This window comes from Motacilla alba, chromosome 1, assembly GCF_015832195.1.
Source record: "Motacilla alba alba isolate MOTALB_02 chromosome 1, Motacilla_alba_V1.0_pri, whole genome shotgun sequence".
Taxonomy (NCBI): Eukaryota; Metazoa; Chordata; class Aves; order Passeriformes; family Motacillidae; genus Motacilla; species Motacilla alba.
Genome location: NC_052016.1, coordinates 26,067,929 through 26,094,429, shown reverse-complemented (window position 1 = coordinate 26,094,429; position 26,501 = coordinate 26,067,929). Strand labels below are relative to the sequence as shown.

Sequence of the window (26,501 nt, the reverse complement as noted above, 5' to 3'; positions counted from 1 at the left end):
GTTATGGCTACAACAGCAAATTTTCCACAGGGAAAAATAGCAGGAAATTGAGGAAGACAGTAGGAAGATGGAGAAGAATGATGTGAGGTTTTTTTGAAGGCAGGAGTAATTAAAAGTTCTCAGGTTAAAACTGAGAAAAGTCAGTCATATTCCTCATTCTGATACATCAACATCTTAGAAAACGGAAATTCATAGCAATTTTTTTTCCTGTTGAGTTGCCCATTGCTGCTTAAATTAACCTGACAAAGCTGCAATTTAAATAAGATTTAGAGAGAACAGTTTATTAGACTGTCGCATTTTAAAGTATCATATTTTTTGCTAATAGTTTTCTGTGACTTAAGGCTGGCTGAAGTGTGGGGTGTTCATTTGGATTATTGTGAGTTTAGGTTTTTGGGGTTTTTTTAATTGCAAAATAAGACAAATTTTTTAGTATCCAATTTTTTAACTTTGTAAAGTTTGGATGATGAGAGGTAGTGGATTTATAAAGAGGAAAACATGAACTCTTGTATTTAGTGCTCTAAATCTGAGGGTACATCTTGTGTATTTTTTCTGGCTCATATCTGGAGCACAATATCTTATATTAAACACAATAATGGTTTGAACTAGTAATTTTAGCAGTTGTGAACTCAACTTGCTTTAGATTTGGAGTGGTTCATTGAATGATTAATATTCTGTACTTGTTGCATGGTTTTCTAATGTATTGTGTAAAAAGCTTGTTACCAGGAACCAACATTAGGATGACTTTACACCCTTCCCCAGTGACTAACACTTTAGTGCAATTTGTGATAGATACAATATGGGAAATGGAGAATTGAGGAGTTATTTCAACAAAGTCATGGCTTGATCCTGGTCACCTGTCTGTAAGTAAAGTCAGAGCATCACATACACGTGGCACTGATTCCTTTGGGGTCTCTTCTTTGGAGGAGAATAATAAAAGCTCTACCCTTGTAAATGTTATGCATAAATATGCACATGATCATACAGAGTCTTTTGTACCATCAGCATAGAATGCATGTTTTGTATTGCTGAAAATTGTGCTAGTTGTGTACTATGGAAATTTCAGATCATGTTAAAGAATTGTGTGTCATCAGAACAGGGTGGTAATAAATTAACTTCTCTACCAGCTAGAACTTACTGCCAGCTTCCCCTTTCCATTCTTGCTCTTTGTATTACAGAATTGGTGGATTTTTGTTGCTTTACTGCAACCCAGTGTGAAATGCATTTATTTAAGCGAGCACTGACCTTTCAGTATAACTAATGAATTTGAGGTAGATTTTAAATGTAAAGAAAACCCAGGGTTATCAAGTGTTTACAGTATTTGTTTCTCCTGGTTGTTAAGAACACTTTACAATATATATTGCCATAGCTTCATAGGTGTTGCGTGTATCTGTTAAGGGATGCATTTTAAACTGAGTTATCAGCAAAGCTGGCATTGAAAATAAAATGTGCAGAATTTCTGTATAAAGCAAATATGTTTAGGAAAATCTATTAGCTGAAACAGCCCTATTCAGGTGTTTTCTGTTGTTAAAATTCCTGAATTGTGATGTTGGTGTAAAACAAATGCTGAAAAACACTTGGTGGTTTTGTATGCTCTTTTAAGACAGTCAACTCTATACAGCTGTTATGCATACAAATATTTTAGTTGAGAGAGAAGTGTGAGTTCCAAAATCAAGTTTTCTATAGTGACCTGCCTAGTCTATGTTAAGACTGTCTTGTTCCATATGCAGAATGAACAATAGCACTTACTGGAAACTATTTCTGTATCTGGCCCAATTCATGATTCTTTATGAATGGAAAGATAATCAGTAATTTTTTCACAGTTCTCATCACTGTGGTATTGGAGCACTCCAGAAATCTTTATACAGAATTCCCAAAGAGCACTGATACTCCAATTTACAGATAAAAAACTAAAGAGTAGTCTTCTGTTCAAAAAGTGTTCCACAGTTTTGGTTGTCTGGTTAGAGATGTCAAGAATGTTTCTTGCCATGGTGGGTGATGATTTCTAGGAGTCAAAGCTTTATCAGGCATTGTGATGATCACTTACTGTTTGAAAATTTGAGACCACAACATTAGTTGAACACATTATAAAATGATAAACACAAAATCCATTTGGATTAAGTACTGTAATTCTTTTCTGTTTTTCTTTTGATGTCCTATCCCTCTCCACCATCTTTAAAGTTACTGTTTCAGGCCCTTTTGAGCAGGAATTTCTATTTCAAATAATTTCACATTTCAGGATTTTACTCAATGGATTCTATCACCAGTTCTGAATCTAAGTTAAAAATATACTGCACTCTCACCATATTTGTTACAAAGTCAATGTTAGTCAAGTGACTGTTCTCTCTTTTTTTCTCGTGTTCTTGTTGCAATTATTCCTTAAAGCAAAATAATGTTTCAGTGTCTGATCTCAAGCCTGTCAGATTCTCATACTGTAATTTTTTAGAAGTGTCTGTTTCATTAATAATGTTAGAGTATCTGTGTATTGCCACAACTGGACTGAATTAATTTGTATTTCATTTGGCAAGGTCCACATGTTTATGGGAGAGACAGAAGTTTGAAGTCTGATCAACTCCTGTTTCTGTTGGGATTTTTATTCAGTATTATTTCAGAATTAAAGAGAAGTAATAGTTACTATTATTTACAGATCTGAATGTTGCCCGAGAAAAACAGATGATGAACTGTGTAAATTGACCAAGGCTTCTAAGGAACCAGAAAAAATTAATGCTGTCACTTTCAGAAGACGAGAGCTGCAGAAGAAAGGTTTGTAGTTAGCAGTCATCTGATAGTTAAGTATGAATTTAGGAGATTGTTGGGATATTTTCCTTTTTTAATCTAGTATTGTGAGGAGAGCACAGAAATAAATTGAAGTGTTGCACGTGGTGTACGTGTTTCCTCAGAATACTTTTTTTTTTACAGATACAGTAAAAACATATCAAATGCCTGGTTTTAAATAGGAATGAATTGGTGAATCAAATCTGTGGAAGAAAAATGAGACTGAGTGCAGCCTCACTGCACTGTTATAATCTTGATTTTCCAAAAAAGTCATATAATAAAGAATGCAATCCATTAAGAATGCTCAAATAGTTTGTGAATCCTGCTAAAATATTCATGCTAGATGGTATTTATTTTCACTGCTGAAGAATTATGACCTCTGTGCACATTGTCCAGGGATAATGTGCTGTCTTTTTATGCTGGCTACTAAAATTTGCAGATTAGAACAGGAAATTGAGAAGATAGCACTTTATACTCCAAAGTCTTTCTTTATCTTCTGCCAAATGCAAAATCTTTTTGGAAGGGAGCTATGAATTTGGTTATACCCTTGACTAATAATGCAAAAATAAATAAAATAACAGTAATTTTAGGGAATATGTTTTGCAGCCATATACAATTTAAAAAGGAAAGGACTTACTGTGGAGAACTTATTATACCTGCTTCCATGCATATTATAAAAGACATAAACAATATGAAGAAATGTAAAGGTTTTTAAGGATAATATATTAAACTACTTTTTTTTTTTTTTGATGCAGAAAACAAGCACTGTGGTGAACTGGAGAAGAGGAGCAGACATATGAACAGCACTACTCTTAGTCAGAAGGAATCAGGCTCTTTTGATTCTGAGAAAAGGAAAAGAAGATACAGTGGGCATATTTCTGATGATTGTAATGCACACATTCCACAAAAGTCACTTGCATTGTCTGTAAGTTGCACTTAATTTTAGCACACATTCACACACACTAACACAGCAGCAGTGGCAACATCCAAAATAAAAGGATTATGCCAATAAATAGGATTTATCATACAGGTATATTAGCAGATATTACCTGTTGAGGTAAAGTAGTTCAGTGATGCATCACAAGGAGTGAATAAATGTTCTTCTGTCCACATCATTGCAATATGCTTATTGTAGCAGAAAGGTTGAGAAAAATGAATGACAGTGTTTCCTTTAGACAGGAGCATAGATTCAAACAATTTTGAAAATAAGGCATCTAGCTACTTAAATGAAGCTTCTTTTACAGATGATCTAGAATTAGGGACTAATTGGGGACATTTATAGCAAAACTGCCAAATGTACCTGAGGTTATTGAAATCTTGCAGATGCCATCTTTTTGCTTCCTCCTTAGTCTATTGTATTTTTCCCTGAAGTTTTGTTCTTACCCATCATTAGGATTTGAAAAAAAAACCCAACAAATAAGACTGAGGGAATCAGTCAAGTACAAAGTGTGATTTATATTCAAGCATTTGAATATAAACAGTAAAGACATCTCTGTAGCCTTCTGATTTAAACCCTACAGAGACAGGCAGTTATCAAACCTGTAAAACCCAGCTCGCCAAGTCACACTTTTGGAAAGTAAGGAAAGCACTGATTATTGGCCTCTCCATGTCTGACACTGACAGAGCTTTTAAAAATCAGAAATAGTTCCTTGTTCAGTTTGAATAGAGGTCACTGTAGCCTTTTAAAAGGTTGACCCTCATGCCTTTATGTAATACTCTTTGGAATATGAGGGGGGAGAAATTATCCTGAATTGAGCATTAAATGTCACTGTATTAAGCTGTAATTGTTTTTTCTCGCACATACCTAATATCAGTGATCACTGATCTTAACCCTCTAGAAATGTCAAGTAATAAACTTACATCCTGTTTCTGATTCCTGTTTCTAGGAAAAGAAAAGTTTGAGTTCAGCTCAGTCTCCTGGCTGCAGAATACCCTGTGAGGATGGACAAGATCACAGATCTGATCCTATTCTGGTGCCAGACTGTCCAGCAGAGAGAGACTCCAAAGACACTTCCACCCACAACCACTTAAGTCCTGCTCACAGCCACACAGAGGACTCTGCCTCAGAGTCTCCTTCCAGAAATTTGTCAAAGAAACACCTTTCTGTCACCAGTGGGGATGTGGTTTCACCACGAGCTGGTACGATCAGGAAATTAAAGATGGACAAATCAGAGTACCTGAGCAAGCTGAGGAACAGAATCTGCAGGGGTAATCAGCAACTTGTTTCCATTGACCCAAGTATGTACTGTGTCTGTGCTGATGACAATTCCTGGTGGTACACTTAGGTACTAGAACTCGAGCATAACTGGCTAGTTGAGACATAGAGAACAAAAGACTGAAGTCTGCCATCCTGTTGTTTTTAATGCATTGTGCAGGTTAGAGCAGTACCCATTGTCAGGATCTTGTATCTGAGAAACAGGATGAACAGCAAAATTCTTGAATTCCAACCCTCTTTTTTCAGCTGATTTTGTGGCTATGGAAAAAATAAGCTTTTACTTTTTAATGATGCTAAAACTGAGAAAAATTACTCTCTTCTTTGAAGCAGCTATGCTGTGTCCTGTTTCATTTAATAGCCAAATAATTTTGAGGACCTGGTATAAAAGGAGTTTGTAAAGATACAGAGCATTACTTATTGCATACAATTCTATGCATGCAGATCTTGACTGGTTTGTGCAGTGTACTTTGATATCATGTACTGCAAGTCAGAATTCTTTACTTGTCTGAAATCCACAAGGAATGAAATATTCACAAGTCTGTAATTTGTAGTACATGTATTCTTCTTTTTTCCTTTTTAGTTATCCTTTCCAGTGATGATGAAGATGGACCTTCTGAACCGCAATGCACAGAGCTGATGAAGGATAATATCACTGAAAATAAAGAAACACACCAACAGTTTGACTTCTGTTTCTCGGAAAAGCAATTAGAAGACAAGATGAAAAGTCACACAGAGCAGGTAGTCCAGTTTTTGGCTGATGTATTGTGTGCCAATTTATTTCTGTACTATTTGTTATAGATAATGATTGTTTATTATTGTCCCAGCCACAAGCCGAAGCTGCAGAAATTTATTTCACAGATAGAATATTGGACAGTCTTCAGAGAATTTCTCTGGTTCTGAAGCTTGGGTGTTTTTGCTACACACACTGTATTTCCAATTTTGACAATAAATATTTGGAAATATTTAATTTCAGAAAACAGGAAGATCAAATATGAACCTGAGGTAGAAACAGACATGATAATGATGCATCTGTGGAACAATTAGTTTCCACACACTGTTGTATGTTGATCATAGTTTTTTTATCATCCGATCCTCTGTTGTAATTCAGGCCTTATAGAAGTTCAGGATCATTGTTGACAGCAGGCAGAGATAAGGTGAAGTTCCCTTTCCTGTCGGGCTAGCTGTAGAACTTCAATCTAAAAGTAGCTGTAAAGGTTGTTTGCCCCATTTTGGACTTGATTAGCCTTTGGCTGCTTGCTTTGACCTGGATATGAGTTATCTCTGTAATCCTGAAACAAGTCAGAAGAGCCATTGCTGCCTCTTCTCACGGGTGAATCAATTCTATCATAAGCACTGAATTGGATGCTGAAGCTCTGCTATGAAAAGAAAGGTATTATTTTGTTGCTCTGTTGTTTGAGTTTTTACTAATTTAGAACCAAGTCAAGAGTACAGATCATGTCTTGGTAATGGAGATGGAGCAAGATACTGTTAGACCCTTAAGGAAATTGTCACTAAGGACTGTAATAACACTTAGAGCTTTTTAATATTATTTTTTATGTGAAAACTGGCTTTGGGAGTCAATTCTTACAACCATCAAGAAAGGTATTCCTGAAGTTACAAGTGGGGCATATCTAACAAATACAAATTTTTTCCAGTTTTTAACAGAGTCAATTGAAGATAAATATCCTCTCAGCTTACCTTCTGGAAGCACACCTAAAAAGCAGACAAACCTGGCACTGGACATTGAATTTGATAGACTACACATTGGGAAATTTAAGGGTTTATCAACAGGTCCTGCTAGGGTAAGTTGTTCTATTATGCTGTTTTGTGAATATTTAAAAATTAAAATTCTGGTTAAATAAAGTCAGTGGTACTTAGTGTGGAGGCACAGAATTTTTATTACTGTTGCATTAAATTCCTTTAGCTAAACAATGGAGTACGTAGCCTTGTGCATTTGCATTGCTGTTAGTAGAAAAGCTATCTGTGATTTGCTGTGGCCACAGTTTTCATGTGTAAAGGTTCTGTATAAATGCTGTACTGGAACACAAGTCATACTGAGGAAGTTTTTAATGAATTCTAACAGAAAACAAGGGCCATAATAATGGCCAATTAATGTCACTTAAAGACCAATTACTTTACTCAGAAATAGTAGTTGTGTTCTAATAAAGTAATCCATAATGATCAGAGTTCAGATATATACTATGCTCTTGCCTTTTAAACAGAAAATTTCTTGCTTTGTGGCTTCAGAGTGCATAAAAACAATACGAAAAGCTTTAGTGTGTAGCCAATATGCGACTCACAGGGTGTAGAAACATAAGTGAAGATGTTCTTTAAATGGAGCACCAGCTCCAGGAGTTTCAACAGGTCTTTGACCAGGTTCATTCTGTATATTGCAACTGAAAAAGACATTTGAGCCTGCATATCTTTTGACTTCAGTAAGACATTATGAAATCTTGGATTGTAATAACAATTTCAGCATCTCACAGAACAGCAGTTACAAAAACATTTCATGGATGACTTGAAATAAATTTAGGACCAATGCTCTTAAGTATAAAGTAGAAATTTTCCTTGGGAAACACAACTTAGTGCCTACTGTGGTGCCACAGGGGGAACCTCCTTTGTTAATATGTATAACCTTTTGTCAAAGTCTCTTTAATGTAGCAGCAGTGCAAGTGTAATCTTTAAAGGCCTTTAATTCAATGATTAACATAAAGAAATACCAGCATAAAGTTGAACCACTTCTATCATGTCCTTACTGCAAGCAGTGCATCTGACAGCTTTTCTCAGACTGCTTTACCTTCTTCTGTCCCAAGTGGTCATCTTTTCTTTTTAAGGAGCCTATAGGCAGTTCTGCAATTTTGTGCTTATTTCTCAGTGCCTTGCATCTCTGAAAGTTACTTGCTGTCACTTAGGTTCTGCAATGCCTTTAGGAATGTTTTTTAGGTGATATAGGTAATGTGAAGTCTCAAACTAAGCATATTTGACTTCAGCTTAATGTTTTCCAAACTGAATGATTCAGTTATATTATTTTCAGTTTATTTCACTGTAAGGGAAGATGTGCACATATTTAAAAATCCATATTTTTAAAATCAATTTGTAAAATGCAAACTAATTTATATATTTTTTTAAAAATCTTATTTCAGTTTACAATGAAAAATATTGTGATCCCATTTCAGGGTAAGAGATTTTTTTTAGCCTTTTCTTAATTGTGTCTTTGTAGCATTGCATTAAAACACTAAGTATGTATTTCTGTTATCAATAATTTTTAATCTTTCACAAAAGTATTAGATAGTTTTTAATTTTTCATGTTTTTCAATAAATAAAAGTTTAGTTGTCTATAGTGTAAGCATTAACAATTTAGCAGCTTCTTGTACTTTTAAGGTGAATTTGTAGTTTTAATAGCATGCCTCCCATATTCCTGCATATTTTAGGTGTTGAACTATAGTAGATATGACTATGCATATTTTTGAGGTGAAACACTGAACTTTTCAAATTAGCATTTTAGATCCTTAGGTTCACAAAAACTTATGATTAGACTAAAGCTAAGAGGAATATAACAACAGATTTACATTCAGTTGATTTTCCAAGATGATATGTGGTAGGAAAAGGTTTATGAGCACTTCTAAGTTGACTTAAAGCAAATAGGGATTAATGATTTGCAGTATTCTTTTTCCTATAGTTGTAGATATTAACTGTGGTTATTTTGACAAAAAATCCAATTTTTTTTCCAGGAAGAATCCTGCCTGCAGGTGTTTAGATTTTTGTGTTACAGTTTGGTAGCTTTGTTTTACACAGCTTGATGTAACTGACTTAAGTATTGGATTCTCAGTATTTAATGTAATGCAAGGAATAAAATCTATAAATATTGTGTTAATACACTCCAGTCATACCTTTCAGCATATAATTACTGTATCTATGGCTGTTAAGACCATGGTTTTTTGAATTCTGTTTTCTACAGTGTCTCTCAAGAACATTCAGCTTACACTGGATACTCTGGATCTGAGAAGATTTGGCTGGTGGAAAAGTGGTGGTGGCTGTTCTTCAACAATTATTTTTCTTTGGTTGTCTGTGGATTATGTAGAAAAGATTGAAGCCCAGATGGGAAAGTTAGTTACTAGTCAGCCATGTGAGTAATTGCTTTCCTTAAGTGCAATGAAAAGGTCATGTCAGTAATGTGATTGTTTTACAGCTGTGTTTTTTGAATGCAGAGGAAAGCCTATAGTGTATAAAGATCACAGAATCAGAAAATACACTGAGTTGGAGAGTCCAGCTCCTGGCTCTGCACAGCACCATCCCCAAGAACCACACCATGTTCCTGGCAGCATTGTCAAAATTCTCCTTGACAAAGCATTTCATTGTCAAAATACTCTGTTAGGCTGGTGCTCAGACCACTTCCCAGGGGAACCTGTTCCAGTGCCCAGCCACCCTTTGGCTGAAGAACCTTTTTCTTATATCCAATCTAACCCTCCCCTGACACAACTTCAGGCCATTCCCTCGGGTCCTGGCACTGGTCACCACAGAAGAGAGATGAGTGTCTGCCTCTCCTCTTCCCCTCATGAGGAAGTTGTAAGTGCAGTGAGGTCTCCCCTCTGTTTCCCCTTCTGCAGGCTGAACAAGCCAAGTGATCTCAGCTGCTTCTTGTACAACTTCCCCTTAAGACCCTTTATCATCTTTGTGGCCCTCCTCTGGATGCTCTCTAAAAGCTTAATGTCATTTTTATATTGTGATGCCCAAAATTGCATACATGTACTCAAGGTGAGGCTGTACCAGTGTAGATGAGTTGGTTACTTCTGCATTTCTAAAATGCTTCACTGTATTTTATTTGGAAGAAAAAACCCTAATATTATGTGATTCAAAATACTGCTACTTAATAAAAACATATCAAAGCAATTTAATTGTAGTCTCTGTCAGAAGGCCTTCTGAAACTAGAGTTGAGTACAAAGCATCTCTCCCTTTAAAATATATGGATGTGTTAAATATCCTTAATCTTGAATATTGTCTATGCTATACCAAAGGCTTGGCAAGTAAAGATTGACTTGACCTTTACAAGACTGCTGTGAGCCATTGCATTATTATTGAAGAAAATTTCCATAAAAGGCCAATTGGGCTGTTTAGTCTTAGGGTATTATGGAGTAGTTTTATTTGGTTTTCAAGCATGAAGCTCTGTAAAAAAATAGAGCATAACTTTGCCTCACACATTCAGAGTGGCACAATCATATGAGGTTTTTTTTTGTAGATGCAATGATTTTGCTAATGTAAAAGATGATGTCAGCATTGTCTGTGTGACATTTAGTAGTCACCATCTGTATGAAGAAAAATTATGAGTAATGGCAGCTTTACATAAGGAGTACAAGTAGCTTGAAGCAAAATACCGAATAAAATTTTAGCAGGTATCTACCTTTAGTTGATGCAAGTTTATTGAAGTTACTGGTACCTTCTGTAGACGCAGTTCCCAGTGAAATGAGTGGAATGGGCATATAAAGATGCAAGGCATCTTTTAATATTAGGTTTATTTGCATTGGTTATGCTCTTGTTGGAGAAACCATCAGGAATTTTTAGTAAATTTCTGTTTGATTGTTTTACACCTTTTAATTTTACATAGTAATGTGAATGTTTTGACATGTTTTTAGAGACTTGTTGAAAAAATCAGTGGTGATTTTTGCAGATTGTGGAAATGGTTACTATGGTTCTGCTCTGCTGCCTTAGTATATTAATATCAGAGGAAAATGTATTGTGGTAGATCTGACAGCCTGAGAGGGGTCAGAGTAGTTTCTCAGCCAGGAGAGTTAGAGAGGACTTGAATAAGAAGACAGGATAGGCTGTGCTGGTCTGTGTTCATGGCATGGCCAGACAAGTGAACTGACCAACAAAGCATTTAAATATGACTGGTCCTTCTTATGCCTTTAACCCTTTCTTTGCCCATACTTCTTCATCCCTGAATTACCTGAATGTCTCTCTTTGCTGTCTTTAGGTCTTTCCTTAAACAATCCTTTGGGATTCCTGTGCAATCCCAAAATACTCTTCCCCTGCATCCCATCATGTGTGCTGTGCACCTCAGCAGCAACCCCCTCTCAGTCCAAAAAGTGCTCTGGCATTGACTTATTGTGATGGGTTTTGCTTCTGGACCCTTGGGCTGAGACTCTCCTGGGACAGCCTGGGAAGGGCCCCGATCATGTGTCCCTTGCTCAATCTGTAATTTGGGTTCCTACCTGCCATTTTGCTGTGCTCCTCTGGGCCTGTGAAAGTGGGACTTGTGTGGGCTGATGGCTCCTGTGATGAAGCTGGCAGGGCGTTTTGTGGGCTTCTCCTCTTGCCATTGTCTCTCTTAGTTCCTTTGTGGGTGTTCAGACAAGTTTCTATCATGTAATCTAATAGTTAATATTATCTATTCTCTCCCTTTTCCAGCCAAATCCAATGAATTTGTATTTTTTGAACTGCCTCAACCACTCACAGAGTGGGAAGAAGACAGACTGACTGAACTGATTACAGGTGTCAGCAAGAGGAACAGAGCACCAGATCTTGCTGAGTTTTTGTCTTTGAAACAAGCATTACCCTTGTTTAAGGATCTTTCTCCTGAAGAAAGCTCTTTCGTGAGTTGCAATAAGGATCTACTAAAGCAACACATGCCAAAAGAGAATACCTCAGATGCTCATGAGCCTGTTGTAATTCAGGTGAGTGGGTAGCTGTTGCTTCATTCATCACCACTGGCTGGCATTCACCCATTTGAGTAAATTTTAAGTCAGCCTTCTTTCTTAATTCATAGCTCAAAAAAACCCAGTCAGGATTACTCCAAAATTTGCAGTCAGCCAGATTGTGTCCACAGGGGGATAGTCTGTAGACCTCATCAGTAAGTGGCAAGTACCAGTGCTTTAGATCTATTCATGGTTTTGTAAATTTAGAACCATAGGGGTGTTCTGCCCTTGTGGTGTCTCTAGGGCAGCAAGCAGGAAGTTAATGAAGTAATGAGTAATGGAACCATTTTTTGGTTGAACTGGAAGTGCAGCAGAGGAGGAGCTGTGTAGATGACCCTCCAGACGCTTTTAGATGTACTTGTGGGGTCTCCATAGCTTGAAAATGCTGAATTATTCCTCAGACTGTGGGGAGATGAGTCTTTGCAAGTTAATGTGTTGTCTTGGTTTAATCTCTTGAGGAAATGTCTAAACTCAGCCCCATGTCATTGTGACACAGAAATTACATATCTTTGATGCCACCAGTGAAAAGCCAAGAGACGGCAGATTAATCTGCAAGGTCCGTGAAATTGGGGAATTTAAAAAGAAGCCAGCCAGCTCAAATATCTATTGTTTTTAGGCAAATTGTTCAAGGACTAGATTTTCAAATCTTCTAAGCATATACAGTTCCTGGAAAGACAGTCTGACACTTGTCTCCGTTCTTTTATGTTTCTTCTCTAAAACCATTTCTGGTTCACTTGGCTTAATAAGGCTTGAATAGTTTTAGAGAGATTATTATGAATGAAGATCTGTCATTATTTTTTAAAATATTCATAACTTTTTAGTTTTCTGAACCATGTTTACCCAAATACCAAAGTTTATACTTTGAATCTCCAGCAGGAATCCTCTTCAGTGATGCAGGGTACTCCTGTGGTTTTTAGGCTTGGGTTTTGTGTCTTGTGTTTTATGTATCAAGCTGTATAATGCTTTTTATAATTGTTTGTGTTTTTCTGGTAGGAATCAAAGCTAAAAGTGATCAGGCCCAGTTATGCACTTGCAAATAAGCAGAATAGTGGCTGCTATTTTATCTCCTTGTCCTCTGCACTGAATGAAGAATGGAAAGAAGTAAGAGAAATGGGAGCAGTAAAGAAGTAAGTGTATTTCATATAAAAGAGGAAGGGAAAATATTAGAAATTGAATAAATTAATTACTGGAATAAAAGCCCTCACTTATCTGCCATTCTCTAGTTGATTTGAAAGTGTTGTATAAAAATCACTCTTCAAATCTAAAATATCAGCAAATATCAGTGTAGTTACGTGTTAAAAGAAAATATGGATGTGTTATAGGATGAAATTTGAGCAAATCTGCTCTATGACTACAAGGTCATATCATGGCTGCATCAACAGGGAGGGTGGGGATCTCATGGGTTCTGTCAGTATCCATTCAAGTCTATCTTACCAAAACTTACTAATTTGAGCCAGCTTTTTATAAAATCTGAACAAAGTGTTCTTTTACTGTTCTGTCATGCTCAATCTTTTTATAACCATTTGTCCTGTAGTATTTCTTCAAACTGTATATAGCCATTTTTCAAATACTTTGATCAAAAATAGAAAAAGAGGATGAAGGAAAAAAATAGTCTGCTTTCAAAAGTTTTTAAAAAAGTTTCAGGGTGCTTTGGGGTGATACTTGTTTTGTAACACCTAAATACTGGAGGAGGAAATGGTAAAGTTTTGAGAACTACTGCTATTCATAGGTTTTCTAGAAAATCTTCTGCATATAAGACAGCCATATTCAGAACAGTGTAATGTAAAACAGTTTGTCACTGTTATATGATATGATTTGTTTTCTAGTTTAATTGTTTATCCACCCCCACCTGCAAAAGGAGGACTGGGAGTCACAAGAGAAGACCTAGAGTGCTTAGAATATGGAGAGTTTCTCAATGATGTCATCATTGATTTCTATCTTAAGTAAGTAATCTCAGCCCTTCTTGTATCCTTCACACTCTCTGGGGTGTGATGTGGACTTAAATGTTACTGGAAATGTTGATCACTAAATACAACAATTTCAGAAGTAACAATGTGATGAATTGGACGTTTTATAAAAGCTTTTTGTTCTTAGCAGTTTCATTTGTTTTAATTTTATTGCTTTTGTCCCTCTGAAGGGCTGTGATAAAATCCAGACAGAATAACTGGAGGAAAAAAAGCTTCTTGGTGACCTTACAGAAGAGAAAGTGTTAAGTAGGCAGTTGAAAAAGGTAGAGGATCTGTAGTAGTATTTTATTTACTAAGTTTGCATGAAGTGGAGCATCCTCTGCTATATTGTGCAATTTCAGGTATTCTTCTGATGCAGATCTGCAGAAAGGAACACAGCTGATACATCTTGAGGAGTTTGTGCTTGGCTTAGCTACTCCAAGCCATCCTGCTAAAGTTGCTTGTGAAAGCAATTTCTCGAGCAATTTCTCAATTTCTCTGGCCTTGTGTCCACCAGCCCCGAAAGCTGTGGTTTATTTTCACTCTGCTGGCTTAGACCTAAGAAAAATTCTGGTTCTTTTGAAGCGTGTCAGCAGGAATTGTATTTTACTTGGCACCCAGATGGTTGTAAGAACTGTGAGCAATAGGAAGGCTTGTCTAGAGGATAGGAAAAGGAAGTGTGTAACAGTGTTTCAATGGGGTCTTACAGCAAAGCCCTTCCTATTTTGCTCTAAACTAGAACTAAAAAATGCATCATGGTCCTCTGAATAGCTGTAGCATCTCAACAGAAAAGGAAGATTTAAATAAAAGAACTTAATGCAATTGTTGTAGAAATCCCTCTGATATTAAAATTTTTTAATACTTCCCACATTCTCAGTTTTTATTATGTTGCAAGCAATGTCATGTATGACTGTGTTGCCCAATTCATCAAGTGACGCTGTGGAAGTACCTTGTGTAGGATAACTGCAATTGTGAGAACTTTGGCCTTCTAGAGTGACAGAATAAACACTGAAGCTGATGTTTATAATAAAATTATCAGCAGTGAAATAATAGGTTTCACGTGCTTAACCTGCAAAAGGGAAATGGACAATTTAACTGACCTGTTCCATACTTTTTGAATATGCACAAGCATTCCATAGGTTTATATTTGATTAGGTTTTCAAGTCTCTCTTAATTGTAAGGGCTAGGTACCTAACTTTCAAAATAAAGTCAGAAGTTTGAATGCTGAACAAAAAATCAGGGACAAAAAATAACTGCATCCTTAGTAGGTGCTTGCTGTTATGTACTCTGATGTGAATAGTTAAAATAGAAAGGTTTGGTGTGATTAGTAGCTGTGAAAGCAACTGATACTGAGCATAACCTGAGTATGAAAAATCATTAGAATAACTGCCCTTTTTTTAGCAGTAACATTACTTTCTAGAAAAATAATTTAATAATTTTGTTTTCTTCTTTGGTAGATATCTGTTACTGGAGAAGGCACCAAAACATGTTGCTGACCGTACACACATTTTTAGCAGTTTCTTCTACAAGTGCCTGACCAGGACAGAAAAAAACTCTGAGGGGGATGTCAAAGTTTCGTAAGTTCATTTTAGATGCCATTATGACCAGAAGCAATCTATCTATTGGTGCCACTTTGAAGTTCTGGAGGTCATCTACTAATCAGCACATAAAATAGTTTTTGGTGTTTTCCAAAAGATTAGTGATTAAATATTGTAACTCGCAATTTAAGCATATTGGTGTTTTTCCTTAAAATCAATGTATTTCATACTGAATATGAACTAAAATGTTATCAGCTTTCTCCAACTTTTTCTGAATATTTACTTCAGGCAATTATTTACTTGATATTTTTATCATTAATGCACAGTTTTGCAAGACATGGATAATTTAAAGAAATTATGTTATTAATAATATTTTTATATTTACCATGTATTTTATTTTACATATTGGTAAAAAATTATTGACCAAAGTTTTAGTAAGAAAATTTTAGTGCACACCAAGCTTACACATTTGTTTTTTAACACATGAGCTCACTGGATTGGAGAGTTTCCCCAAAAGATATCATTAGCAGCCCAGGAACCCTGTTTCACATTGTGTTTCCTGCTAACTGTGTTAAGGGTAGAGGCATTCTTAACTCACTTCCAGTTTCTTCTCAACACTGATGTTTGAGAGCAAAGCCACCAGCATTCATTCTGTTTTCATAGAGCCACATAATCTATTAGGTTGGAAAAGATCTCTAAGATCATCGAGTCCAACAATTATTACACAGCACTACCAAGTCCACCACTAAACCATGACCCAAATGCCACATCTACATGTCTTTTGAATACCCCCAGGCCTGGTAACTCAACCACTTCCATGGGCAGCCTGTTCCAGTCCTTAGAAAACGTTTTGGTGAAGAAATTTTCCTAATAGCCAATCTAAACCATCCCTGGCACAACTTGAGCCTGTTGGCTCTTGTCCTGTTGCTTGTTACCTGGGAGAAGAGAATGAAACCCACCTCACTAAAACCATCCAGGTTGTTAGAGAGATCAATAAGCATGATCATTCTGCTTATTGAAGGCTTTTTTGTTTCTCTCTGAAGTGATTTTTTTTTCTTCTGTCATCCATGTAGTCCCCAGATTTTTCATTCTACTGGCAAACAAGGCCAGCTGCACAGAGAGGTGTGTGTGCCATCTTGTTTAGGAGACTGTCATTGCTGGGTGAAAGCTGTGTTGAAGGGAAGAAAAATGAGACTTCTGTAATATTCCCAAATATGTCTTGAAAATTCATGTAACTGTGTTTGAAAGAACATCTTTCATGATTTTACTGTCTTCTGACTTTGAATGTTCTGAGGTGAGGACAAAGTTATTCATAAGAATGCTGTTGTACCTTGATCTGATGCCTTTTACAAGACTGGACTGTCCATAATCTTCTGGAGGAACAGGAATGGCACTCTTAGTTTATCATATTTCAAGGACTGTAGCTTTTCTGGACTAGGAGATAGCTTTGAAAAATTCTAGTTTTGTGTTTGGGCTTAGATGCTCACCTCATGACTGCAGATGGTTTGGGAGGTTAGTTTGTTTCAGTGTTGGTTTTTTTTTTTTTTTTTTGATGAATGGTTAGTGAAAATCCTGGCTCTTTACTGTTGTAAATTAAATGAATCCCAACAGATGTAGCTACTTAAAGACCCTTTGCTTCACTTTGATCACACAGCTCTGGCACTGGATTGAGAAAGTTGCTTTTATACATGCTTTCCCAAGTTATAAACAGGCCTTCCCTTTGAAGTTTCCAGTCCTTCTACAGTCACGTAGCAGAGGAAGTTTGCAGCAAGTCTTCACTTAATGCTGGCCCATGCGGAGTCCTACACCAGCCTGGTTTTCCACTCCTTACTCATTTTCTCCAGTTCCTACTGCTCTGAAGTTGTGTTTCTTAATCAAAGATGAGGATGGAATCCCAATGATAATAAGTATGTCTGCTGAGTAGAGTGAATTTTACTTTCATATTGGAGCAAATTTCTGTGAAATGTTGGTTTCTATTTCAACTTGCGCAAACGAGGCTGAAAATCTAAACTTAAATATCTTCTCTGTTTTTTCTTGTCCTCGTATTGTGTCCTCATGCTTTGTCTGTAGAGCTGGAAATGAAATGTGGTGCAGCATTTAAATCTCAGGATTGGAGGGCATGTGTTTCACCTCTGTGTTTGTTGCAGGTGTGCTGCATGACCCTGTGCAAAGCATTTAGCTTTTTCCCTTCAAAGAAGGTTGTTCAGATAGGCCTTCAAAAGTGGTATTGTGAAGCTTAATTCATGGATGTTTTAAAATTATTATAGATCTGTATTTACACTGACTGGTGTTTAGATGAAATTTTTGCATTTAGTGCAGTAAATAATTGCAAGAAATCCATTCAAATCTATGATTGTGGTTTGTTTTTTTTTTCAAGAAGAGCTTAAGATGGTTTAGAAATGGCTTATTAGCCACTTGGGCTCAATGGTGTGCTGATTTATTTTTAATCTGTCTAGGAGATTTCTAGAGCAAATGAAAAACCCATTGAGGCACTGGGGAGATGTAGGAGTGCTAATCCCTGTGCCTTGTTTTAAGTGAAAGGAACAAAACCAAACAATTGTAATTTGTTTTTTCAGAGCGGCACAGAGAAGACACAGAAGAGTAAGAACATGGACTCGCCATATAAATATATTCAATAAAGATTATATCTTTGTGCCTGTGAATGAGGAGTAAGTCTATGTTTTCAACACATTTTCTGCTATTTAAAGATTTCAGTGAATGTTATGGTGGTAAAAACTTATGGCTGATCATTGCCCATGATAGATTAGATTTTGAAGAAGAAACACATATGAAGTGAATCATTGTTGAAAACTGTTCAAAAGATAAAATGTTTATTCTGCTGTTAACTTTGTACCTTTGGTATTTGTTTTACTGAAAATTACTGTTAGGTATTTTTAAGACTAATTTGTGTGTCATTATGATGGTTCCTGTGCACTTCAGTAATATTTCTATAAAGAAATCGCAGCAACTCATAGTGTAAAATAGCTAAAAGTAGAACTTCCATAATCTGTGCCTTGGCCTAGTTAAATAATTGACCTGTACATGGAAACTCCTGTAAAATTTAATCATCACTGAAAGGTACATAATGTAAAACAGCTGTGGAAGGGTGCCACATCTTCAGCTATATTCAAAACTGGGATCACCATCACTGATTATTAGTATTTTTTTATTTTGAATTTAATTGAAGTGTGGAATGGGTGCTCAAACACTGCTAAATTGTTGTGGTGGGTTTCTCGGGGTCTTTAAAGGAATTGATACTTATTTTTGCTATTATGCCACAATGCAAAGTAAAAAATGAGGGAGAGGATTAGTATGAGATGCCATGAGATGAATATGGCAATGATGGTTGTGTGTCACAGAACAGTTGTCCATGTTTATTATAAAAGCTTTTCATAGCCTTTTCAGAACCAAATATTACAGAATTCTGACATTTTTTCTTCCCTCTCCTTGCTGCTGGGCAGGTCTCATTGGTACATGGCAGTTATCTGTTTTCCTTGGTTAGAAGAAGCTGTGTATGAGGAGTGTCCCCGGCAGAATTCATTATCCCACCGGCCTCGGCAGTCTCCACCGGAGCCAGAGAGTGAGAACACCAGAGCTGGCTCAGTCCTCTTAAGGGATGAAGAAGAGGGGGATGGTAACAGAAATCTTTTCTCTAAAGGCATGTAATCTAGGAGAAAGTTATGTCAAGTCATGAACAGTTCTAGGTGTCTTAGTCCTTGAAGGAGGAAAATTATGGGAAAGATGATTTCTAAAACTTCCAGACTGATGTGGTATGTTTTTATGTACCCATGTATAGTAAGGACTGCAAGTTTTCTGCAACTCTGGAAAATAGTGGAAGATACATGGAAGATCAGGGATGAAAGTTTGGTTTCAGTAAAAGTTCTATCAGGAGTGAAGACCTTTGGTAACTCTGCTTATTTCAGGATTCAGAAGGGAATGTTAAAAATTGGTTTATAAATTAGTTCGTTACTTTCATATTTGAAAGTATTTGAATACTAATAATCATGAACATGAAAATAAAAATACTTTGCCAAGGCATTATTTTCTTACCTTTTTTTATTTCGTTTGTACTAGGTGGCAATGAAATTGCTGCTTCTGCTTCAGTTCTATATTCAGCTATTTCTAAAGTAAGTGCCTTTTTGTATTGATAGAGAAAACATATTACTGAATTTCTGAAGGCTGTGAGACTTGACCAAGGAATTTTATATCATCTTTTTTGCAGTAGTTATTGATGTTTGCATAGCCTGCAGCATGTGCAAGGTATTTTAAATTAGTATTGTCCTCCTTTGCTTATTTATTTGCTCTGCTATGGTTTCACCTGTTTTTAAAATTGATTTATCAGGTTCAACTTTTCTGAAGTGAGAGCTTCTCTAACCACCTTTAAATTTATGAAGATCTTAGAGTTTATAATCGATGTTGATTTTTAATATTTATTTTTATTTTTTCTTTTGTCTCAGATCTCCCTAAGTAATTCCAAAAAGCACATTTGTAAAAGGTATGTTTCTGGTTTTTTTCTAATACTGTAACATTAAATTATTAAATTCTGTAGTAATTCAGGTATTGTCATAAAACCACAGCTGTAGGTACTTGTCCATTTTTACCACATTGCTTAAAATATTGATACTTTTGGGTAGGATGTATGCAAACAAATATTTCCTTCAGTGGTGTTGGTGATGAAAAACTGCAATGACTTGTTTTTGTTTTTGTTGTCTACAGGCCTTGTATACTCATCTTAGATTCCTTGAAAGCATGTTCTGTGCAAAAAACTGTTCAGGTTTTGAGAGAGTAAGTAACTACAGTTTCTAACTTTTAGCAATGGATGCCGCTGGTCATATTTCTATAGACAAAGTACTTTTGTCTAGAAAGGTGTATATTTCTAATGCTAAAGGAAAATCCATGAGGAGTCATGATTAAGGAAACACTAATACAGAGGCTTCCATGAAAAGCTTTTCTATGTTCTGCAACCCAAATATGATGCAAAAACTGTAAAGTGGAGAGTGGACAAAAAAGTGAAATAGAGAGGTTTCTGCTAGTGTTGTTTTTGTGGGGGGAGGATTTATCCCATCTAGTCTAGCAACTGAAGGTGTTTTTAAGGGTAGAAAAACACTTAAAATGAACACTTGGAAATCTGAACAATCATTTTCTAGGGGACTGATGTTCATTTTTTTTGATGACACTTACAGAATTAGTGTTAAACACATTCCTATGTACAAAAATGAAGAAGCTAGACTGAAGCTGTCTAAAAGCTTCATGTGTCAGTAGAGTTATAGTGGAATTGTATTTGTTTTGAAAAGTGTAAAAATATATTCAATTTTGTACGTGATAAGTATATAAGTATTGGAAGAATGTAATAAAACCTTTCAGTACTTTTACACACTCCTGATGACTTTAATGTCTATCAACAACTTTAAAAAATTGTTAAATATCTGAAGATAAATGCAATTATTCTTTTTGTTCTCTGTGCTATTCCTTTCACTGAAAGGTACAAAAATCTGTAAACTAAATAGCACCACCTTCTTGTAAAAGTAAATTCTTCAAAATGGTATGTAAGGTTTAGATGAGATTTAGAAATTTTTTGTGAAACCATCTTTTCACTAAATAGAGAGACCTCCCTGCCATGTGTCTTGAGAGGAAGAATGAAATAGCAACTTCTATTTATTTATTTATTGATAAAATCTCTGTGGGATGTATTATTTTAGTGCACTCTTCTTTGAGCTACTCCTGATGTTGAAATTCCAGAGTGTGGTTTTGTGGTTTCTTGGAGTTTGGAGAGAAATCACAAAAATTCTGAAATCAAGGGGAGACCTACAGAGTTGTGAGATAAGGGGAGTTTGGGAAGCAAACCTCTGCTTCCAGGGTGTAACTGGAAATTGAAGGAATAAGAAGTTTAAGGAAACTGATGCAGGGATTCTATGACATCTTTTTTTTCCCTGAATTGATTTTTGTTGTGTTTTGGGCAGTTTTCAGGCTCAAATAAACAAATTAGAAAGTCTACAGTCACAGGTTCTTGCAGTTTCTAGACAGTGTGCTTCTCTTCAATGAAATGTCTTCATCTTTGAATTGTTTTATATTTGGTGCCTTTTCAGAGTTGCCATTTTCTCCAAAAGTTGTTAAAGTGTTCTGTATGTATTTTTATTCTTGTGACTGCAAGGACTTGGGGCTTTTAGAAATCAAACACAAGGTCTGACTGAATGCATATATTTATTCTCTTATGTTTCCTTTTCAGAAGCCCTTAGACTTTGTAAGTCTAGCTAAAGCCAGGAGAAAAATATTGGTAACTACTGCCTTTGAAAACCAGACCCTTAGGTTTTCCATCCCATCCCTAAAATCAGCAGCCAGCCCTGAATGTGGAGTCAGTGAGTTGCTACTGAAGCATGAGAACAATAGAAAAGCCTGGTAACAAATAAATACCAATCACTATAGAAAAGCTTTCCTAAGGTTTTCATCAAGTCTTAACAGTGCACAAGGTATTGATTTAGATTGCAAGGGTTATATTGGTGCAATTGCTACTGAAGTTTTTTGTAAGGTGAGGTTTAAGGGGGCTTTAATAGATTGCTTAGGTTGAAAAGCACTGCTGTCCTCTTAGAATGAACCTGGGAATAATGTAATGGACAAGAAAATTATTCCTACAGTTAAGGCATAAAAATGTCCTGGTATCCTAATAGCTTATAGAAACTCTGCACAAGTAGCTGATTTTAAATGACATCATGCATATTTGTTTTGTATATTGCCTATTATGTGATAGAAATGCCTCTGAGTGCAATGGAATATTGGATATTTGGAACAATGTTGAGTGGTGTCCCAAAAGGTATTGAGCTTGGGAGTTATTCCTCAAGTATTTCCACTGTTTACTTTCTTTTGTAGGTACCTTGAAGTGGAATGGGAAGCTAAAAGAAAAACATATCGGGAATTCAGTAAATCAACAATGATTGACCTATGTCCCAGAGTGCCTAAACAAGATAACAGCAGTGATTGTGGGGTCTATTTGCTGCAGTATGTGGAAAGCTTCTTCCAGGTACAAATGAAAACTACCTTCCCCTTTCCCCCAAATTATCTTAAACCACAAAAACCCATTTTCTGAGCAAAATAGCCAGACACAAAAAAAAGCTGTCGAGTGTCAAAAGTGTCAAAACCATTTGAGAAAGACCCCTGCCATTATTTAAGAATGGGTTTCATCTCCTCTTTCTGTCTGGTGTCTCATATGTGTCTATCCTCAAATGTTTCTGACCTTGTAGTTTAGTGTTGCTTTTATATTGACACATGCAGTATCCCTGACTACATGCGTGTGTTTGGAGCCTGTTTGTGTATGCACTGCTGCCCTACAGATGTTACAAAAGTATCTTTGCATCTCTTCTTGCAGTATCTAACACTTTGTCACCTTGTGCATTGGTCTTTGAGTGGGTCTGCAGGCAGCAGTTTTCGTAGAGAGGGAGAGGGGAAATTGTTAAAAGGGAATGTGTAAAGCAAATCTAAGGGAGCCTCTTTTTCTTTTCCAGCACATACGTTTCAATATCCGCAGATCCTGGGCTTCAGGCACTGTCTTCTAGGGTGTCCCAAATCTTCCTCCCTCTGATCAGCACACTGCCCTTTGCTCTGTCCTTTGCATGGTCTGCTTGTTTGACGCTTGATGCGAGTGGTTCGCATTCTCTGAGATTCCCATGCATGCAGAGCCTTGTGTGAGGCCTTGGGCAGTGGACAGGCTTTTCTGCTGTAGGAGAACAGATTGCCATTCCAAAGCACCTGTACACAGGTACACCCATTGGGGGAGGGTGGAGATTGGAGCTCTGTGTGCAGTGATCATGTCAGGTCATGGGGATGCTGTTGGATACATCACGTAGGATGTGCATCCATAGCAGGAGTGCTATGGATGGATATGGGCTCTTTAGAAAGCACAGGCACAGAGCACAAGGAGGTAGAGTTGTCCTTCATATGGGTCAGCTCGAATGCATGGATCTATGCCTAGGGCTGGATGAGGAGCTGTCTGAGAGGTTCTGAATAGTGACTTAAGAGCAGAGCACCATGGGTGACATAGCAGTGGGCATCTGCTGTTGGCCACCTGATCAAGAACAAGTGCACAAGGCCCCTTTGGACATGTAAAAGCAGCCTCACACACTCTGGACCCTTGGGGTGACTTTAACCTGACAGCTTCCTGGAGAGTTCCTGACCTGAGTGACAGGTGACCCAATGAGGAAAGGTGCTCTACTGGAAGCCAGGAAGGTCTGGTTGGGGATACAAAACTCCAGAAGTTCCTTCAATCCCCAACCATTCTGTGGTTCTCTAATAGATGGGTTGAGCTCTTGTGTAGGGGGAAAATGAAATTACTTACCAAAGCTTTTGAACTGCCCATTGTCTAACAAGGGGGACTGTGGTGTTACATCTATGGGGAACTTGTTCTTCTTGAAGAAGCAAGGTTTGGGACAAGGTGTTTATAACTTGTCCTAAACATGCCAGGACTCATAGACTGCAAATCATGATGTGTTCTTAAGTTTACTGTTTCAATTTATTATATATTACTTTTTTCAAAGGAAGGAGGAGGTAAAATATAAGCATGGCAAAAGACTGAAGAGGGAAAGAAGAAAAGAAATTGGTTTTGGCAAATCAGATGTGATGTTGTATTCTTAACTACCAAATCCGCCAGCACCTCTCAGCTATTTCATTTTGCTATCCTCTTTGTTCCAAATTCTCCCCTTCTCATGTCCTGCTAAAACTGTTATCAGTATTCTTACTTTTTGTTGTCTCCTGCCAGAAGACATGCTCACAACTGAAAAAACACATGCTTGAGACAGCAAAATCTCAGGATGCTCAACCACAGTATGCTTGATTCTTTGCTATAGTTTGCTATAGTTGCTATATATTTGTCAAAATACATGAAATCTGCCTTCAATATGTGTTAATACTGATGTATCTTTAAGAGAAGTGATGATAACCTGTTTGGTGTTTACCATCAATACCTTTTGGCATGGGCACATATATGTGTGATTATGATGAAGGAACTGCAATTTGATTTTGAGGGCTGGCAGTCTTGTATGGAAACTTGTTTCTGCCTCCTCAATCTCAGCAGCAGTGGAAGGGTTTGAAATCCTTTCTGAAGGAAAGGAATGTTATGTTAGCAAATTCATTCCATAAATATTCCTTTTTATCTTACCAGAATCCCATAGTTAATTTTGAACAACCACTGCATCTGGAGAATTGGTTCCCTCGTCAGCTGATAAGAAACAAAAGAGAAGAAATTCGAGACCTGATCTTGCAACTGCACTTTCAACAGCAGAGTGGCAGCAGCAGCTAATAAATCTAATAAGGCAGTCCTGGCAAAGGATACTGCTGTATAAAATAACTGGAACTCTGCTTAGTGATGTTTGGTCTCTCCCTGCCTTGCAGAGAAGAAAAAAAAAAAAAGGCACAAGGAGTACTTTTTGTTCAGCATGTATTTATTTAAAGTTTTTTTTTTTCATGGTGTTGTGTGGTCTTAAGATGCTGGAAGGGGGAAAGGAGAAGGTTGTAGATAAGAATGTAAATATGTAAGTTAAAGCTAATGCATATGGATTGCTAGTTGGTTCTTGGAATATGAAAGCTGCTTACAGGTATATGCCTCAAGGATGTAAAAATACTTTTGTCTTTTGGAGCCTGTTCTTTATAATTCTGTACAAACAGGGATGGTCATGTAGGAGTCAGGCCTGAAGACAGAATCTGGATTTTGTATTATGTCTCTTGATTTGCAGCTGATACAGAAAGAATGAATACTATGTATTTTTTTACTTTAAGGATTTAATGTTGACTCTCTTTAGAGATGTATTTTTTGTTTGGTTTCTGATTATATACAGAAGTAATCTGGGTGTGTCAGAAAATTCTGCCAAGATTTGGGGCTCATGAGTTTTGATGATCTTTTTTTAAAAAAATTATCTTCCCCCTTCCTAGCATTTTCATAAACGTGTGTTTCCACTAGTGGAAGACATTTGTTTGAGAGTGACTGTTGAAATACTTCAAAGTTGGGAGTGTATTTTCTTTTAAGTTTTGTTGGTTGGTTTGGTTTTTTTTTTCAGATTTTAGAAGCAAACTTGCTCTCAAAGTACATACCAATACAGTATGTGTAGGCAGTAGATTTTTAGTGCTGTTCACCTGATTTTGGGGAATAATTCTGTCAAATCTTAAGGCATCACCTGCATTAGCAAGGCAAAGCAGGCTGTGGCCTAACAACCTCAAAAGTCTGAGGTGTTTTACTGAAAAATAAGGTCATTAAGATATGTGATTTACATATAAGACAAACAGGATTTTTACCTTGCTTAGGAGAATTGAGTAAAGATGACTGAATATTGAGTGTTTAAACTCAAACTTGATTTGATAAACTAGGACAAGTTCACCATTGTCTTAATTTGTATTTATGTAGCTTTTCCTTGAACAGTGATCACAATTTGATGTGTGCACTTTTTTCTGTACTCGCTGCACGTTAAAAGGTGACTGTTCTAAAAGGATGCTTTTCTCTGTTCCCCAATGTAACTTCACTGAAGTGTCATCTTACCTTTCAGAAGGACTGTGTGTCAGATAACCACCAAAACCACTTGTGTCATAAAATAGTCTACAAAACCAGAGCTCTTAAAGCTGGAAATACAACAGAGTTAAAATAAAAATTGAGGGCAACCCAAAGATATGAGCATTTTTGTCATTGCAGAATTCTCAGGGCCCCTTCCCTCAAGACAACTCTGAAACCTGGCTTCTGGAAAATCCAGTTATTATTTCAGGTTCTGTCCAGTTATCCAACACCCCTCTACTCCCCCTTGTTTCTCAAACCAGAAAGCATTCTTTTTTGGGAGGAGAGACTTTTAAAACAATTTGCTGAGCACAGTTACCTTCTGTATAGCTGTGAACAGCCTTGTGCAATGACTGTGGCTTTTTTGTCTTTGTTTCTAGTTTAATTCTGTAATTTGGCACTACCCCTTCTTTCCCTGCCTCCCAACATCTTTCCCTCACATCCCAGAGTTGTATCTTTCAGCACCTAAATCACAACACCAGCATTACTTACAAGAATAATCTGTGTATTTATTGTAAAACAAAAGATACAATGCAGAAGTATGTTCCCTTTCTCTACACTTTTCTTAACTGAATAATATTTTCAGTGCTCCCTTATGAAAAACAATTTGGGCTTTTTCTTATGGCAAAGTTAGGTTTTATCACCAAGCAATTGGTTCTTTTTTAGATTGACTGGTTTATAGATATTTAAAAGCAAAATAATGTATGCAATTTTCTAAATTGATTTTATAACCCAAAAGGATTGCCTTTTTAAATTTCTTATATATGTGCTATGAGAATGCCAATGCATTTGATATTAAAATTATCTCCAGAA

The 26,501-nt window shown here is 36.6% G+C and overlaps 1 protein-coding gene across 20 annotated transcripts in view; it reads left to right on the top strand.

Annotated features, from left to right (window-relative positions):
- SENP7 (SUMO specific peptidase 7) overlaps positions 1-26,501 on the top strand; it is a 44,381-nt gene extending 17,880 nt beyond the window's left edge. For 17 of the 20 annotated variants that reach the window (XM_038146277.1, XM_038146262.1, XM_038146181.1 and 14 more), the window contains 18 exons: positions 2,645-2,760; positions 3,528-3,697; positions 4,659-5,010; positions 5,568-5,725; positions 6,643-6,789; positions 8,131-8,164; positions 8,946-9,113; positions 11,393-11,658; positions 12,673-12,806; positions 13,506-13,622; positions 15,083-15,202; positions 17,740-17,832; positions 18,625-18,821; positions 19,238-19,290; positions 19,621-19,658; positions 19,880-19,948; positions 22,028-22,178; positions 24,312-26,501. In XM_038146277.1, coding sequence (XP_038002205.1) covers positions 2,645-2,760; positions 3,528-3,697; positions 4,659-5,010; positions 5,568-5,725; positions 6,643-6,789; positions 8,131-8,164; positions 8,946-9,113; positions 11,393-11,658; positions 12,673-12,806; positions 13,506-13,622; positions 15,083-15,202; positions 17,740-17,832; positions 18,625-18,821; positions 19,238-19,290; positions 19,621-19,658; positions 19,880-19,948; positions 22,028-22,178; positions 24,312-24,449 — 2,521 coding nt within the window. In that variant the 3' untranslated portion in view covers positions 24,450-26,501. The other 3 variants (XM_038146162.1, XM_038146152.1, XM_038146172.1) reach the window with 3 other exon arrangements.